The following is a 16,802-nucleotide window of genomic DNA, read 5'->3' as shown; positions in this document are numbered from 1 at the left end:
GGGTCAGCCTTGTGCAAATTAGAAAAAGGCACCCTGTACCCCTCCAAAGACACTCTGCCTCATTGGTCAGAAAACTCATAGTATACTGAATCTGTTCCAATGAGACTCTTTTCTGCCAGGAAATAGTTTTAATAAACTGATGAGTCCACACCATGTGTGAGAGGCCAGGAACCTCCTTGGCGAATTCAGCTTGCACAACTGAATTGACAGCCCTGTTTGTATCCATTAACTTGTTCACTCCTCACAGCAACTCTAAAGTAGGGATTATATTCATCCCTGTTTAGTAGGTGAGGTTTAGAGAGATTAAGCCATTTGCTCACCACTCTCCCTTGGAACGGGTCCAGTCAGGCTGGTCCTAATAGACAAGTTTTCTGGTTCTGTGGTGCCCCAGAAGCTTCCTACTGGATCCCCTATGGGAGATGAGGTCTGGGAGCCATTCTCCAAGCCTTTCAGAGGCTGGCAGGAAGCTGGCCAGCAGGCGTCTGAAAGTTTTCAGCCTCCTTAGCTCCCCGTTCCCCCTTTAGGGAGCCTGTTTGAACTGTCTGCAGGACAGCAGTTCCAGGTATTAGCAGCACATGGTGACGTTACCCCAGTTCTTCCCTTCTGGAGGCTCTTCTGGTTTATTAGGGGAAGAACAGGCAGCCTTACTCAACAAAACACAGCTAACCGTTACATATTCAACAAAACACAGCTAACAGTTACTGACAGCTAACAGTCCCTGCTTGTATGTCAGGCATGACTTGAATACTTTACAGTCATTTTCTAATCTAACCCTCACACCACCTGCTGCAATAGATACTGTTGTGATTCCCATTTTAGAAGTGAGGAAACTCAGGTTTGGAAAGGAATTAAATAGCTTCTCAGAGTTCAGACAGTTAATAAGTGGCATCGGCAGGATTTGGACTCTGGGAGGATGGCTCTGATCCCCTGCGGGGGAGAATTTGGGGATGGGGCTTAGGCATTCTGTTTAGTAGATGTTCAGTAGATGTTAGAAGGCAGAGTAGATTGGGATTGGCGTCCTGAAGGAGGAGCTGAGGGACTCAGAGCCCAGGAGACATTTGAACTTCACCTACTTTGGCAAATGTCAAAATGTCAACCCAGCCCCTGTTTTTGTGATGGGTCTTTTTGGAGGAGTCCCCCTCAGGCCAGGCCAGTTCCCCTAGAGTAAGTGTTCTCACTCTCAGCGCTACTGACGTTTGGGGCCGGACAATTCTTTGTTGTGGGGCTGCCCTGGGTTTCATACAATGTTTGGCAGCAGCCCTGCCTCTATCCACTAGATACCAGCAGCCTCACCCCCTCCCCCCAGTTGTGACCACCGCAGATCGCAGATGTCTGTGGATACTGCCCAATGTCCCTGGAGGGCAGAATCACCCCCCCTGTTGAGAGTCACTGCCCTAGAGTCCCTCTGCTTGATTGGACTTCGGGAGGAAAGGAGCAGTGATTGAGGGCTCAGCAAAGACAGGACTCAAGTGTGTTTCCTGGTGGAGGTCCGCATTGAGACCTGACAGGGTTGAGTTGACCTCTACCGAAGTCATGTGGATCACTGCTAGACAGCAGTGTTTTAGGAGCGCCACACATTTCAGTTTCATGGGGTTTGGAGGGAACTTTGATTAAAATAAAAGATAAAATCTCCCATTCCACCAGAAGCCTAGACTTCGGAGTTTTAAAAGGGGATAAAGGTGATGAGCTTTAATGGTTCCCAGGGCTGGAATCAGTGCCCGTGGCAGTGGGCAGACAAATGGGCCCCCTTAGCTGGATATTTTAAGTTGAAGGAGGGCAGGTCAGAGAAGCCTGTGCGTTCTTGGAAATGCTGTGTGTCCCTGCTAAGACTCAGCCCCAACCTCTGAGGAACTGAGAACATGTCTTAAATCTACTTTGGTTTCTGAAAAATAAGGTGGATGGCTCACTGATTTTTCTTTCTTGGATCAGAGAAGGTCAGTGTTGGTAGGGCTGAGTGACCCTCTGAAAGCAGAGCCTTAAGGACAGCTCAGTTAATAACGTAATTGTTCCAAAGCTTTTCCTGGAACCAGGGGTCGCTGACCTTGGGCTATTCTGAGGTCCCATGGCTATATGACAGGGACAGTGCAATTGTTTGTTGAATGAATGAACGAATAAGTAGTAGAGATGACCTGGAATCTGTAGCTGGCCAGATTTGCGTTTGAGGTCGGGGCACATGCCAGCTTTGTGACCTTAGGCTACATCTATAAAATGTAGACAAACCAGCTTTGTAGGGCTGTGGTGGGCATCTGGCATTTGGATGGGGAGAGAGTGCTATAGACATATTTTAAATGAAAGTGAGTTTGGTTGAATTTGGTCTGAGAATTGCACCACGTGCCAGTGCGGGTGGCCAGGGACTTGGGGTGGTCATGGGGCCACCTCTGCCTGGGTTGACCCTCGCCCTGACCCCTCTGCCTCAGAACTTCAAGACAGTGGTTGTCTCTGTGTTCCCTTTCCCAGATCACAAATAACACCACATCACGGCATCTGAAAAGTTCCCACCCAGTTGACTATGAGCTCACCTACTTCCTGGAAGCCGCCCTCCAGAGCGCTTATGTGACAAACCTGAAGAAGGGGTAGGTCGCCAGCAGCCTAGCGGGCATGTGGAGGTTTCTCTCTGGGCTGGGTACTCAGATGTTGGTGGCGTCGCCTGGCCAATCCCGTCTCTTTGTGTGCTGTGGGGGGGCCTGGCTTGTTCCCGTTTGTCAGACTGCGGTGTGCACAGGTGCTCTCTGGGGGAAGGGCCAACCTTCAGAAAGCTGCCCAAGCAATAAAGCTTTCACGTGCTTCAGGGGAGAGCTGGTTCTCTAGAAGGGAGAGGTCCGGGAGCCTGGAGACTGAGCTGGAAAGAGGGGAGGACAGTGAGCTGGGCAGCGGGGGCCAGCCTATACTGTTCTCTATCACTTCCGGTGTTGAGTAAAATCATTTCACTTCCCTGAGCTTCAGTCTCCCCAAAAAATCAAATGGAAAAGGTGATTCCTGCGCATTCCAACTTCCAATGGGCAGTGAGACGTGATGGGAAGTGTAGTCAAAATAAAGGCCTGGGATCATTCGGGGGACTCTCACTGTCCCTGCCGTTGAGGTGGCAAAGAGCTTGTTCTCCCGTGGGTTGACTGAGGGGCCCTGGAATACTCACCTACCTCAGACCCAGGAACTATGAGCCGGGACGCCGCCTTCCTTAGTCTTTTGTTCCCTGGGGTTCAGGAGTAAAAGTGCAGTGGATGCTTCCAATGGGGCTCGAGAGGGTGGTGGTGTGGGCACCAAGCTCAGAGGTGTGTTAGGGATGGTGGTGAGGGATCCAATTATGTAGCTTCTCTAGAAGAGCTTCTCTAGGAGAGAAGCTACATAATTGGGAGGACGTGTGTTACAGGCACCTGTGGCTCTTAGGCAGCTCTGCAGGTCAGCCCTGCCTTCCAAATGCTTCCAAGGAGACTCGCAAGGGGCCTGGCGTTTCCTGCATGTCTGCAGCAGAGACTTTGGGCTCCATCAGCTCCCTCCGTGACATCATGACCACCCTCCACAGACACTGGGCTGGGTCTGTGAGGACAGCCCCTGCCATGTGCTCAGTGCCCACCTCATCGCGGGCAGCGTGGGGCAGCCAAACAGGTGTTACCTCCTCCTCACAGGTGAGGAAGCGAGGGTCAGGCTCTGACTGACTGGAGCCCTTTGAAGCCCGTATTTCATTTTTGGTATGCTTTATTTTGTTAAATTTTACTTCATTCCTTTTTTTCATTTAACATTTTTTGACTGGTGATTCTTGCACATGGTACCATGTTTGAACTTTACACCTTTCGCTTTTCTTTCTCTTTTTCATTTCTTAAGTGCTGGGCCAGGGAGGCAGTGGGGTCTCCATTTGGGACAAGTGGACTGAGAGGCACAGAGAGCAGAGGCGGGTCATCCCCTCGCCACCCCAAGGGTGGGTCTGGCCCTAGAGCCCTGGGCTCCTCAGACCGCCCTGTGACCCTGGAGATGGGTCTTGGGGGATGTCACAAAGACACTGGGAAGCACGCTGCCTCTACTCCAGTTACACCTTCTGCTTTTTTTGGTCCATTTTTAGTTCCTGAACTTCAGTTTCAAGAGAGACGGTGGCCCAGCAGGCTGGTTCCTGTTTTTACTGCTGATGCAGCTGTGCTGGCTGCCTCTCTCTAGCTGTAAACTGCCATTTCCCTGGCTCTCCCCGTCCCCCAGGGAACGCCTCAGTCTGCAGTTGTAGCTTAGGGATGAATGGGGATGATAAGAGATGCCGCCCTCAGCACCTGCCTGCAGAGATTTGGAAGAAGGGGCAGACTTGTTACCCCGAGACTTGTCAGCACCTTCTGAAACCCACTGTGAACCTGGGGGAGCTGAACCTCTGCAGCAGGGGTCAGCACGGCCTGTTTTTGCAAATAAAGTTTTATTGGAACATAGCCATACCCATCCGTTTACATAGTGTCTCACCCACAGAGCTGGGCAGTTGAGATGGAGACCGTAGGCAAAGCCCAAAATATTTACTCTCTGGCCCTTTATAGAAGAGAGTTTGCTGACTGACGCCTGCTCTAGATTTAAGAAGTCGTTCCTCCCGAGGCCTTTTGTAAAAGAGGTGCTCTTGTCCTTCTGGATGAGAGTCCCACAGTGTAGATTTTGTGCACAGGGGACAGTTCTAATTTTAGTGTTGGGTCCCCTTTATTCATTCAACACATATTCATTTACTAATACATGTGACTTATTAAGTGAATTTGTGCCAGGCACTTGTTAAGTACTTTGTTCGCATGTATATTTAGTCCTCCCAACATCCCTAGTCTACAGGTGGGAAACTGAGGCTCAGAGAACTAAATGACTTGTCCTGGGCTGAGCCTGTGTTCAGGGCTCATCTGACACTCTTAACCACTAGGCAACCCTGCCCACAGCAGGAACACTGGGATTAATAAGACCCTGCGGCTCATAGCCTAACCTGTGTTCCTCTGAGTGTGCTTGAGCCTGGTAGGTGTGGTCCCAGCTTCTGGTTTGAAGAGTCTGGTGAGCGCCCTCACCATCTAAAGGACATCAGGACAGGGCCTGGGCGGTGGAGGCCACTCAATGGCCCTGAGCGAATTCCTCTCCACCCTACGGCTCTGCTTCCTGCCCTCTAACAGGGGGATTCTGTGTGTCCTACTGCAGGAGTGTGAGAGTCCAGGGAGGGGGAGGAAACGAAAAGACACTTTGAGCACCCCTCTGCTGAGGTCCTCCCATCTATACCCCTTGGGTCTGCCTGCTCCCCTTCCCCACACCGCATTTTCTGCAGGTGTGGTGAGGTTAAGGTGAACATCAAGGACAGCCAGGAGGAAAGGAAGGAGGGGACCAGCAGGTATCAAGCACCTCCTGTGTGCCAGGCTGGACCACGTGCTCAGTGCATAAGGTCGTGTGACCCAGTTCACTCACAAGGGAACAAAGGCTCAAAGAGTTTGAGTAACTTGCCCGACCTCACTCACTGGGATTCCAACTTCAGATCTGAGGGGCCTGGAAACCCATGTCCTTTCCAATTTTGGGGTGTGGAAGGGCAGCCTGGGCAGCCTGTGGGGTGTGGGGGAGAAGAACAGGGCTCCAGTGATGGTTCCGAGTCTCAGGGCTGATTGCTGGTATGCCGATGCAGGGCTCTCATTGCCCGTCTGGGTCCTGAGTCACCATTCCCAAAAGGGGTAGCTCCTCCTCTTCTATTTGGTCCCACCCCTCTTCAGACACTGGGCCTGTTTCCTCCCCTGTCTGCGATCTGCACACACAGGCTGTGTGTGTGTGTGTGTGTGTGTGGTGGTGGTGCCAGCGGTAGGCAGAGGCATTCACCAACTGTCACCCGCCAGGAAGGCCCAAGTAATTTCCGTTACTTTTCTGTTCCTGTCACTCTGCTTTCCTCCTTTCAAACTCTTTTCCTCTTGAAGCACAAATTTTAGTCCTTAAAACCAGGATCTACTCTGCCACCCTCAGCACCTCCCAAATAAAGAATGGAAATTGAATCATCATTTCTTTCCAAACAAATAGCCCAAGCATTTGAAAGCCTGAGTGTGAGCAGCAGTCCCCAGGACACGAGGTAGCAGCTCAGCTCCCCTGTCGGTTTCCTGGGTCCACATCCAGCCCAGAGGTGGCCCCGGAATGTGACAGATAGGTAAAGCAGGAATTGCAGCCCTGTGTGCCCAGCTGGGCTTTAAATAATTTCTTCACTCCTTTCCTCTTAATGGTAGCTAATATTTGTTGAGAACTTACTGCATACCAGACAGAATGCTATGAAGTAGGAACTAATAATACTTCCGTTTTACTGAAGAAAGGAGAGTTGAAGTACTTGCTCAAAATCACAGGGCTAACAGGTGGTATTGCCAGCAAACCTGTTGCTGAACTGGGTCTGTGGGGGCGCCTGTCCTATATATTGTAGGTTTTAATGACATCCCTGGCCTCCACCTGTTAGGTGCCAGTAGCTCCCCCCACTCCCAAATGTGACCACCAAAAATGTCTCCAGACATTAACAAGTGTTCTGGGGTGGGGGTAAGAGGCAAAATCGCCCCCAGTTGAGAACCACTGCTTAGCCTAAGGTGTAAGAAATAGACAGTCGGGGCGATTGGGACCCAGATACCTAACATCAGGTCTTCTCCAGGGCAGCGCCAAAAAGTCCTTTAACGGGCTCCAGGGCCGTTTCCTGGTGGTTAAATTCACCCCCACTTGCATGGGCTTTTGGGGTTTGGGGGAAAGGGGAGAAAGCTTCCCTATGTCCAGTAGTGGGGAATGGGGCTAAGGTAAGAAAGCCCAGGGAAGAGCCCCGCAGTTCATTCCACAGCCAGCGTCTGAGAGCCTCCTGTGTGCGGCACACCCTGTGGGGCTCCCGCTGGAGCTGGGAACAGGATGCAGTCCTTCCTTGTGGAACTTACATTCCAGCGGGTGCGGACGGTGAAGGAGCCAAATGTAGACTTCAGACTGAGCTCTGTCCTGGGGAGGAGGAGATGTACGGGTGCTGCGGGGACTCTGACGAGACAGTTCCTCCCGAGGGGCCAGGTGGAGTGGAGTCAGGAGCTGAGGTGCTGCGTGGGTGTTAGAAGAGGTTCCGTAGGGCAGAAGGAACAGGGAGAGGTAGTGGGAAGAGCCGGAGCTCATTCCCATGTGGGCCTGGAGTGGACCCAGCCTCCAGAGGGACCAGAGCAGCTCCTGCTGACAATGGGGTGCTGTGCCCCCCAGATAGCCAGATGGCTACAAGCCGTGCCTATACCCAGGGCCCAGCCTTGTCCCTCCAGTTGAGGATTTGACAAAATTTAAAGGGTGTGGTGTTCTCCACTGTACAAGTGAGTGATGCTTGCTTGAGCTCCAGACAGCGCTGCTTTTATTTTGAACTTCGGTGAAGCTTAGGCCTCTCCGGCTGGCTAAGTCTGAAACTGCTGCCCAGTTTACTCATTCAGTGTGTCTGAGGGACATTAATTTTTTCCAGGGGCCTTGCCCTATTGATCCAACAGTTAATTCCCCCAGATGACTCCTGCGCCTTGCCCTGTGGCTAATGACCGGGTTCCTAATTGACCAGGGACTGAAGGTGCTGGCCTGAAAGGACAATCATGAATTGGGAGGCACGCTCCCAAAGGGCAGGGATCTGGGATGCCTGCGGTTCCATTCCCCTTGCTGCCACCAGAGGGCAGCCGTGGACTCCAGTCGGAACCTCGCTCCAGGCAGTTCTGAGGATACCAGTTGCCAGGAGGGGGCACCTTTCTGGCATGTTGTGGGAGGCGGGGAGGCAGTGGCAGCTGGGTCCAGGATCTTGGCTGTGGGGGAGTCTTGGTTCTCCTTTGCAGGAAGCAGCTCCAGGGGTGAAGCAGCAGGGGAGCCGGGGCAATGCAATGCCAGGGAAGTTGATTGTTGCTTGGTGGCCTTGACCTCACTAGGAACAAGTCTCTGGGCGGCTCCCAAGAACCTGAACGTGAGCCTACTCAGCTCCTTCCCCTGGAGTGGGCAAAGGGCCACTTTTTTGGGGGGTGGTTTTTTTTTCTTCTTTCTGCCTAGCTCTGCAGAGCCCATGCCTGGCTCAGGGATGGGCGTGAGCTTGAACCATGTGTGTTCAACCAGGTGGGCTATATGTTTTGTGCATGTTCTTAAAAACATTTTTTTTTTAATTACTAAAGCAATATGTGCTCATTATGCCTAAACCAAACAATAGAAAAGGGAATGTGTATGTTTTCTAAGGGAGTTCCTCGGAGCTTGGCAGGTTGTTTTTCAGCCTTATGAAAGCACTCTCCCCTTCTGCTGTGAGTATGTGTGTGTTCACGCCTGTGTACACACATGCTTCACCTTGCCAGTAGGTGCTGAGTCAAGAAGCGGCTCAGGCAGCCTGAGCTACAGGTGGCTCTGGGGGGAGGAGGACTCTGCCGAATGGGGAAGTACCTTAGAAAACCTACCCTGCCGAGTGGTACTGTGAAGGGTGAAGGGTGTGTTCGGTCACTGTCCTCTTTTGTCTTGTTCTCATCAGCCACCCAGTATCTACAGCCCTGGGGGAAGGCAGGAGGCAGATGGCTCTAAGGGGGATTCAGGAGCTAAAATCCCTCACCAGCGAAGCCCCCTCGTGGTCTGTGCCATGCTGTGGGGCATAGGGATACCTCTGAGACCCACTGGAGAGAGCACGCTTCCAGCCTCTCTGAATGCACAGCCTTCATTTATAGTCGCCCCTCACTGCCCATCCCCCACGTCACTGGGAAGGTAAGGTCCCCTTGCCTGAACAACCTCAGTGCCCCATAAGGGAAGTGTCACAGCCTTTTTCTGAGGCTAAGAGTGAAGAGAGCTTTAGGTTTTCGTTTGTTTTGTTTTGTGGTTGTTTTGAGAATTTTTATAAGTTTATTTGAACCAAACTGATGATAATTGCTGGGAAGCAAGATCTCAAAGGCTTTTCAAGAGAGCTTTAGTTTTTAAAAACGATGATGTGGGTCTGTGACTGGAGTGGCCTTTGAACTTCACCTGCCAGATGACCTTTGAACTTCACCTGATCTTATCTCCTAAGTCAACCTTCCAGCTGTTGGGAATTGCCAATTGGCTGTGCTCTTCTGGGTCTTTGACCAGAAACCTCTCATACACAGTTAGCAGTGCCAGCCCTGAAACAGGGACTTCTTGTCGGGGTCGTATGTTCTAGTGTCTGTTTAGGTTCCATTCGGCCATAAATCCCATGCAGTTTCTTATTCTCTATTTCAACTCAAATTAACAGCCCCCCCCCCAAATTTTTTTGTTGAGTACCTACTGTGTGCAAAACACTTTGCTAAGCTCTGAATAAATCAAGGGTGTAGCTAATTTAACAGACTGAGCTCCTTATGTGCAGGGCCGTAAAAGGACAATCAAGAAGTCACTGTGGAAATCACAGTGCAGGATTGTCCTTTCACACATCCCTTCTTCTAGTTCATTCCACCAGTATGTGTGGGATGCCTTTTGAGATGCCCACACTCCTGGAATGCAGCAGGCACTTTCTAAAGGCTTAGTCAATTGAGTCCTGGGAGTCCTGGAGCTCCAATGGCTAAGAAAGGAAAGTATAACCATGGCAGGTCAAAAAAACAGGTGTTGTCTTTCTCTGGGGCCTTTTTAGTTCAAAGGAAGTAAAAGCTGAACCCCTTGGTGCCTACGGTAAGCCCACGTCTCCCCTTGGGTAAGTGATGGCCTATAAAGGCAGGCATCTTCCAGGCTTTAATGTTCCCCTCGGAAAAGGGGGAGTGATTTATCCACAGTGATTTCTTGAGTGCCTTCAGTGTGCCAAGCATGGTGCTGGTGCCCAAGATAACAAAGCCTGCCTCGCCAACCTCCTCAGAAGCTGCAAAACCTGCATGAGACAAAGCATTTTGAAACATCTGTACCACTGCCCGCTGCTGACAAGGGGACCCGAGGGGCTTGCCCCTCCCTGCACATCCCACCGGGCACTGTTGTCCTTCACCCCTCCTTCCTGCATGCACATCCTCTTTCTTTCTGTTCCTGGCCAGCCAGGCATTACTTGAGTTGGAATCCATGGCTTCCTGGCCTCTCCACACACAGCCTGATTCGGTGCCAGGGTTTGTTTGAGGCCCTGTTTGGATAAAGTTAAAGAGGCAGCTTTGCTTAGAAAGGTCAGCGTGAGACATAGAACAAAGAGATCTTTCAAGGTGCCCTCTCACGAGGCGCTACCTGGCACGGGCAGCTTTAGACCTGGGGCAGGATGGCTCAGGCTGGTGGGAGAAACCCTGTCTGGTTTCCTGTCTCCCAGAGCGGTGAGCTGAGGCAGAGGGGCATTTCCAGCACTTCACACCAGGTCAGTGCCATCTGGAAGCCCGCGTTGCTCTCTGTGCAGGTCTGCCCACGGGAACTTCTGCATTGGTTTTTCTCTACGTGCAGTCAATAAAATTTGGGATTTACCCAAAAGATGCCTGACAATGATTATTTCCTTTGCTTAGGAATTCCTGGGAGCTTATTTCAATATCAAAATCCCTTATAGATTAAAAAATAGTAAAAATACACACTTTTTGGACATAAGATCTTATTAAAATGCGGTTCTGATTCTTTAATTGTATGTGTGTGTCTTGGGGGAAGCAGGGTCTCTGAGAGTCTGCATTTCTCCCAAGCCCCCAGGTGGTACCAGTGCTGCTGGTCTGGGAGCACTCTAAGTGTTGATGACATAGAGACTAAACACGGAGAGAGGACAGTCCTGGCACTGGAGTAAGAAGGGGCCACAGTTTCTCTTGGCTCTGGCCTCCTGGTAGTGGCCTGGGCCAGGCTGCCAGGGTGGAGGCTGGCAGGTAGCCAACAGAGTGGAAAATCACCCACAGGTCCCAGGAGCCACCAGCTTCCTCTAGGCCCTAGGGCCCTGGAGCAGCCCCAGGGGCCAGCCCTGCCTTACCCTGTGGCCATTTGGCCCAGCTGCTGAGGCAGAGCTCTCGGGCAACCTGAGTTCCCAGAGCCAGCCATTTTCCTCTCTTCTGACAGCTCGTGCAGCCTGTCTTTTTTTCTTTCTCCTGGTGGTAGCCTGCTATCTAGTTCTGGGTTCTTTTCCAAGGCAGAGACCTCACTGGCACCGAGGAGCGTCTGCTGCAGACGTTTCCTACTTGGACTTGTGGGGGCTCCCAGCCTGTCCCTGGGTACGGTTTGTCTACCAGGGAATCCTGTTATGTCCTATGTAGGGGCAAGGGATGCTGGAAGGAGAAATACGGACCTAAAGCTGGAGGCTCTCAGGCATTTCTGTCCCCTCCTCCCTTCTCATTAGCTCCTGAACATCTTTGCCACATAATGTGGCAGAGTAAGGCATAAGTAATACGGGCTTTAAGACCCAAATTAGAAGAGGGAAGGGAAATAACTAATATTTAGTAAACTCTACCACATGCCTGGGTCTGCGTGGGGCTTTTCCTACAATCACCTTCCTGCCACCGCTATGAGCAAATCGGGGCTCTTCCTCCTATAGACGGGGAGACTAGGACTCAGAGAGGCTGCCTTGCTTCCCAGGATTACAGATTTAGGGTCTGCCTGCAAAGCTGGGCTGTCCGTGTCCGGTTGTCCCTTCTGGAACCTGGCTTCCTAGCACAGGAGAACTGGAAGACAATAAGAATCAGCTAAACCAATGGTTCTCAAACTGGAGTGTCCGTTGGAAACCCCTGGAGACTTGATAAAACCCAGATTGCTGGGCCCCACCCTAGAGGTTCTGATTCAGCAGGTCAGGTCTGGAGTGGGGGCCTCAGCGTTTGCTTTTCTAGTAGGTTCCTGGTATGCCGATGCTACTGGTCCAGTGACCACATCTGGAGAACCTGCGGTCTCCACTTGTTTTTCAAAATGTGGGATGAGTAGCTCTAGTGATTCACAAGGTGGTTTTAAGGGATACACAGACTAACGTTTAAAAAATCCTTCTGTATTTAATATCGGGTAGAAGAAAACCCCAGAAAAACTAGCACACCAAATCCATGATTTGGGGTATTCTTGATTAAGGTGAAATAGCTACTGAAGTAAAAAGAAGACTCGTATAAAGAAAAGTGACACTGATGGTTTGTAGCTAATGGCAAAACGTATAAATGTGGTGTGCAGATTACACGTCTGAGAGATGCTGATCCAAACTGAAGGCCTGATTTTACAGAGGGGGAGACCAGGTACAGCCCCTAGAGGTGAGCCCGCCTTCCTGGACCACTTGGCCATCAGTGGCAACACCCAGACTTGAACCATCTCTAAGGGTGGTGTGGGGCCCTGTCCTGCTTGCCCCTCCCAATTCTTCCGAAGCTCTTGTCAGGCCAGGGAAGATGTTTGTGACTGACTCCATCCTAGAGAACTTTGTATCCATTCTCAACCCTACGAACAAGGGTGTGTGTTTATAATGTTGGCAGTTTGCATGTTGGGGGCTTACTTGTCTGCAACATGAGCTCCCAGAAGGCAGGGACTTGATCACTAAACCTGTCCTTTTATGGCTGCAGGCCCCAAAGCCCTCAGGAATCTGTTTCATGCATGAAAGTAGCAGGAGGGGCTCGTATGACTTTCCTGGCCGCCAGTTGGGGCTTTTTACCCTCTGGTCTTTCATTTCTTCATTTGCTGGCCCATCAACCTCTGCTTTCCTTATGTGCTGTGTGATCCAGGGAACCCCTATAGCAAATGAGAGGAGCAGTCCTCAGAAACTGGCTGAGCACGTGCTGTGTGCAGGGGCTGTGCGAGGGCCCAGCTTTAGGAGCAAGACAGGAGCCCTCAGGGCGAGAGGCGTTGGCCTGGAAACAGAAAATGACCAAAAGATGTCATGCTTGTTTCAGAAGAGGAATTAAAGGGTGCAAGAGTAACACGGCCTGGGGAGGCCTCTGGGAAGGGTGCGAAGAGGAAGTAATGTGGGAAAGGGTTTTTAAAGGATAAATAGGGGAAAGGCTCTTTTTAAAGCAGTAGGAGAAGCCTGTGCCGAGACTTGACATAGGGAACCCTGGTCGCTCAGGGTGGGAGGCGAGATAGGAGAAGCAAAAGGCAGACCCAACAGCCCTGGGATGCCTGCTGAAGGCCTGAACTGGATTCTGGAAGTGTTGAGGGTGCCAACAAAGGGGCCAGCCTGGGAGGAACAAGATGACTTACGGATGTCGGGTAGACCCCTCGAGGGGCGGTGAGAGTAGTTATTCAAACTGCAGGCCACAACCCATTCGTGGTTACAAGATCTATTTAGTGGACTGCAGCCAGCATTTTTGAAAAGGGGAAAGTAGGGGGAGACGTAAAATAGAAAACAGAATGGATTGCATGTAGTTGAGATAGGTAAAGTGTCGAGAAACTTGCTTCTGTGCTTTTATAAGGAAAGTGTGTGTATATACTGGGTTGCAATGTCAAATGTCTTTTTTACTATGGGTCGTACTTGAAAGAGCTTGAAAATTATTTTAAGGCACAGAGGCCTGGCTGGAGGAGGTGAGACCGGCCAGCATGGTTCTCCAGGCCTGAGGTGATGCAGGCCAGTCTGGGGCCTCGGTGGCAGGGATTGAGAGATGAGGATGGAGTCTAGTGTTGACCAGATGTGGCGGGGGAAGATGGAGGAGTTGAGACTTGACTCGATTCAGAAAGTGTGACACCCGCCCAAGGCTCTTGGACTGACGTAACATCTTGTTTGAAACGCTGGATCTTGGGCCCCGGGCCCCTTCTGGTGGTGAACTGGAAGCCAGGCTCAGTGTCAGGGGGTTTGGGGAGAGAGATCCTTCTGTGTTTTGATGAGTGATGTCCTGGCCCTCTAGGTCCTGGTGCTACAACTCTGACCTTCCATTCCAATTATTGAAGGTTTTCCAGTAAAACTCAGGCAGGCGCCTGGTGTCTGCAGGTTCGGTGAGGATGTCCATTGGGAACTGCCTGCTAATGACCCGGCTTCTGTGGTCTCCCCGTAGGAACATCGTGAAAGGCATGCGGGAGCTCCGGGAGGTGCTGCGGACCATGGAGACGAAAGCGACTCAGAACTTCAAAGTGGTGAGACGGACAGGCCCCAGGGCCGCGTGCTGGGCGCCGGCCGTGGCGGGTTTCTTCAGGGGTCAGTTTCAGAGAGAGACAGCAGAAGTCCTAGTGGGCATCCCTCGAATCAGGTGTGGTGATATGCCGCGTGCGTGCTGTACTCTCCCCATCTGCGCTGGTGGCAGACGTTGTTCATCCCAGCATCCTCTCCGCTTCCTAGAGCCCAGGAAGCGCCCTCAGCGTCCTTCTCGTAGCACTGCAGGTGGCCCCGAGCCTCCGATCAGAACTGAAACCTACCGCCTCCCTTTCCTAGCAAGGCAGTGCGCTAATATCGAAGAATCTGTTTATGATCTTAGCTAATAACCTAGACTCTGCTTTGCTGCCCCAATTCAGGCCTGCCTTCTTAGGCTTCCATTCACCCCAAATCAGAGCCAGAGCTGCTTCGCACTTTTGAATTTTTGGTCAACTCTCAGGAAGGTGTCTGGTAGATAGCTGCCTTTGCCCACGGCTTTATGCTCTGCCAGGGCCTGTGAATATTCTGCTGGGCTCTGCTGGGCTCCACGGGGTCAACAGGAGGAGGAAACGCACCTCTTGTCTAGGAGAAGAGAGAGGATACAAAATTAAGGAGGCGCATCAACGGCCCACAGAAGGGGTGGGGTAGCCTCAGTGCTGCAGGGGGCTCCTTGGGAGTGGGGGGTTGGGCCTCCTAAAGGGACAGCGCTTTGTAAGGCGGGCGATCTGGCCGTGTGGGGAGAGCCATGTGCCTGGGTCTGAGGGCCTCCCTCTCTGCAGGTGGCGGCCAAGCACCTGGCGGGGGTCCTGCTGCACTCCCTGAGTGAGGAGTGCTACTGGAGCCCCCTGTCCCACCCTCTGCCCGAGTTCATGAGCAAGGATGAGAATTCCTTCATCACGCAAGCCCTGCGGAAGCCTCACCTCTACGAAGGAGATAAGTAAGCGCTGCTTGCCCTGCTGGAGCACCCCAGCCTCACCCCACACCCAGGGTTCGGCCCCCACGGGCAGCCCCCTCTCTGCCCCATGCACTCCACCAGCTGCCACCCAGCTCACTACCAGCAGGCTCTTCAGTATCAGCGGGAGCCAAATAGACTAGAGAAGGCAGGTCTCAGGGAGGGGTTGGCAGGAGATTCCTATAAGGCATCCACAGGCCACACAAATCATTAGGGGAGTACCTGCCTTCCTAATCGTCTCACTTAATACCAGCTCTCTTGATCGTGCCCCTAATTGAAGGTGGGTCTGTGACTGCCTGGCAGAGCTTCTCTCTCACTGCCCTGCTGCTTGCCCCTCCTGCTCATGCCCTGCTGGGTGCTAGAAGGGCCATCTCTTCCCCAGGAGCACCTGCAGTATTTCCGGCCTGGCTGCCCACCACTGCCTTTGAGATCCATAACTCAGGGGCATGATAAAGAACTGCAGGTGGTATCCGGTGCCTGTGAATTATGTAGGAGAGGGTCACCTTACCAGGGCTGGTGCTGATGCCGGGGCAGAAGGGCCAGTGTGGTAGGCGTGGCAGGCCAGGCGTGCTGCATGAGGTGCTGCGTGAGTGCCGTGCTGGAGCCAAGCTGCCCTGTGTGTCTTTCAGCCTCTACTGCCCGAAGGATAACATTGAGGAAGCCCTCCTGCTGCTGCTCATCAGCGAGTCCATGGTAAGCTCCAGGGCCTTCCGCTGCCTTTGTGGGTGGGGCTTCAGGACTCAGGCGCCGGCCACCAGGTCCCAGCTGAGCTCCGCCTCCACGGATATCCCTGAAACAGGGTCAGGGTCAGCCTCACCCACGCAGGGGTGAGGCTCACGTGCTAGATTTGGGTCAGGTGCACAAGGCTGCCTTTGGGGGACCTGTGTTCTGCCCCCAAATGAGTAGGGACTGAGCTAACACCCCACCCTCCTCTTCTGAGGTTACAAGATTTGGGTATCAGCAAGTCAGTGGTACTCATTGAACAGCTCCATGCTGGGTGTGTGACCCACATAAGGGAGGGGAAGGAGCATACACTTTCGGGGCAGAAGGCCTGGGTTCAGGTTCCAGCTCTGCCGCTTGTTAGCTGAGAGAGCCCTGGGCAAACCACGTCATCCCTTTGAGCCTCAGTTTCCTTACCTATAAGGTGATAGTACCTCCCAGAGGTAAGGGTGCCTACAGAAGGAACTCACTTGTTCAAGAAACTATCGAGCATTATATACTTTGTGCCAGGCCCTATTCTGGACGCCAGAGTTGCAGCAGCAAACAAAACAGAAAAGTCAGTCCCTCGTGGTGCTTACGTTCTAGTGAGGGGGGTGGGCAATAAATTAATTGACTACTAAAATAGCCCGAGTACCAGTGTCTGCATGCCCTGGAAAACCAAAGCAATGGTTTTCCAGCAATGGTTATCCAACAAGGTGTGTTGGACAAAGCACCTGTGTGTTGGACACGCACGCACACGTGCATGTGCTTTGGAGGCTCAGCAAAGGAGAGAGGTGTGGTTGGGTGGTCACGGAGATGGCAAGATGAAGCATACCCTGGACTGGTCACCAGGGAAGGTGGAGGAGGGCTGGACAGGAGCGGCAGAAGCCACGTGTGGAGGTGCCGTCCACATGGCGTGGTGTGGGGCAGTCCTCCGACTAGGGCCCCTCAGAGTTTATGAGCTGAGCCCCTCAGGTTGAGATTAGGTTTCTTAAAATGATGCATCTGACAGCATTGTGTGGAAATGGACTTTAAGAAATCATGACCCCACAAGCTGGATCCCTGAACAGCCAGAAACAAATGTTCCTTTGGATACCTGGGACCGTGTGATGCCAGGGCTTGTTTAGAGAATTTTGGTCAGTGGGCTCCCTCCAGTTCAACAGGTCCTCCCACAAATAGAAGGAGGGATGTTGGACTGGGCGGGCGGGGGGAAGAAGGGGACAGCGAGAGACTGTATCCTTCCTCAGCCAGGCCTGGTCCATTTGGATGTGAGAGTTCCCATGA

At 52.2% G+C, this 16,802-nt stretch overlaps 1 protein-coding gene across 1 annotated transcript in view; it reads left to right on the top strand.

Annotated features, from left to right (window-relative positions):
* TTC7A (tetratricopeptide repeat domain 7A) overlaps positions 1 to 16,802 on the top strand; it is a 111,249-nt gene that overhangs the window by 27,651 nt on the left and 66,796 nt on the right. The window contains exons 5-8 of the mRNA XM_033124425.1: positions 2,458 to 2,573; positions 13,794 to 13,872; positions 14,647 to 14,804; positions 15,449 to 15,512. Coding sequence (XP_032980316.1) covers positions 2,458 to 2,573; positions 13,794 to 13,872; positions 14,647 to 14,804; positions 15,449 to 15,512 — 417 coding nt within the window. The remainder of the gene's footprint in view (positions 1 to 2,457; positions 2,574 to 13,793; positions 13,873 to 14,646; positions 14,805 to 15,448; positions 15,513 to 16,802) is intronic.

The sequence above is a fragment of the Rhinolophus ferrumequinum genome, chromosome 13, assembly GCF_004115265.2.
Source record: "Rhinolophus ferrumequinum isolate MPI-CBG mRhiFer1 chromosome 13, mRhiFer1_v1.p, whole genome shotgun sequence".
NCBI lineage: Eukaryota > Metazoa > Chordata > Mammalia > Chiroptera > Rhinolophidae > Rhinolophus > Rhinolophus ferrumequinum.
Note: the sequence above shows the minus strand (reverse complement) of the source record. Positions and strands in the feature narration are given on the sequence as shown.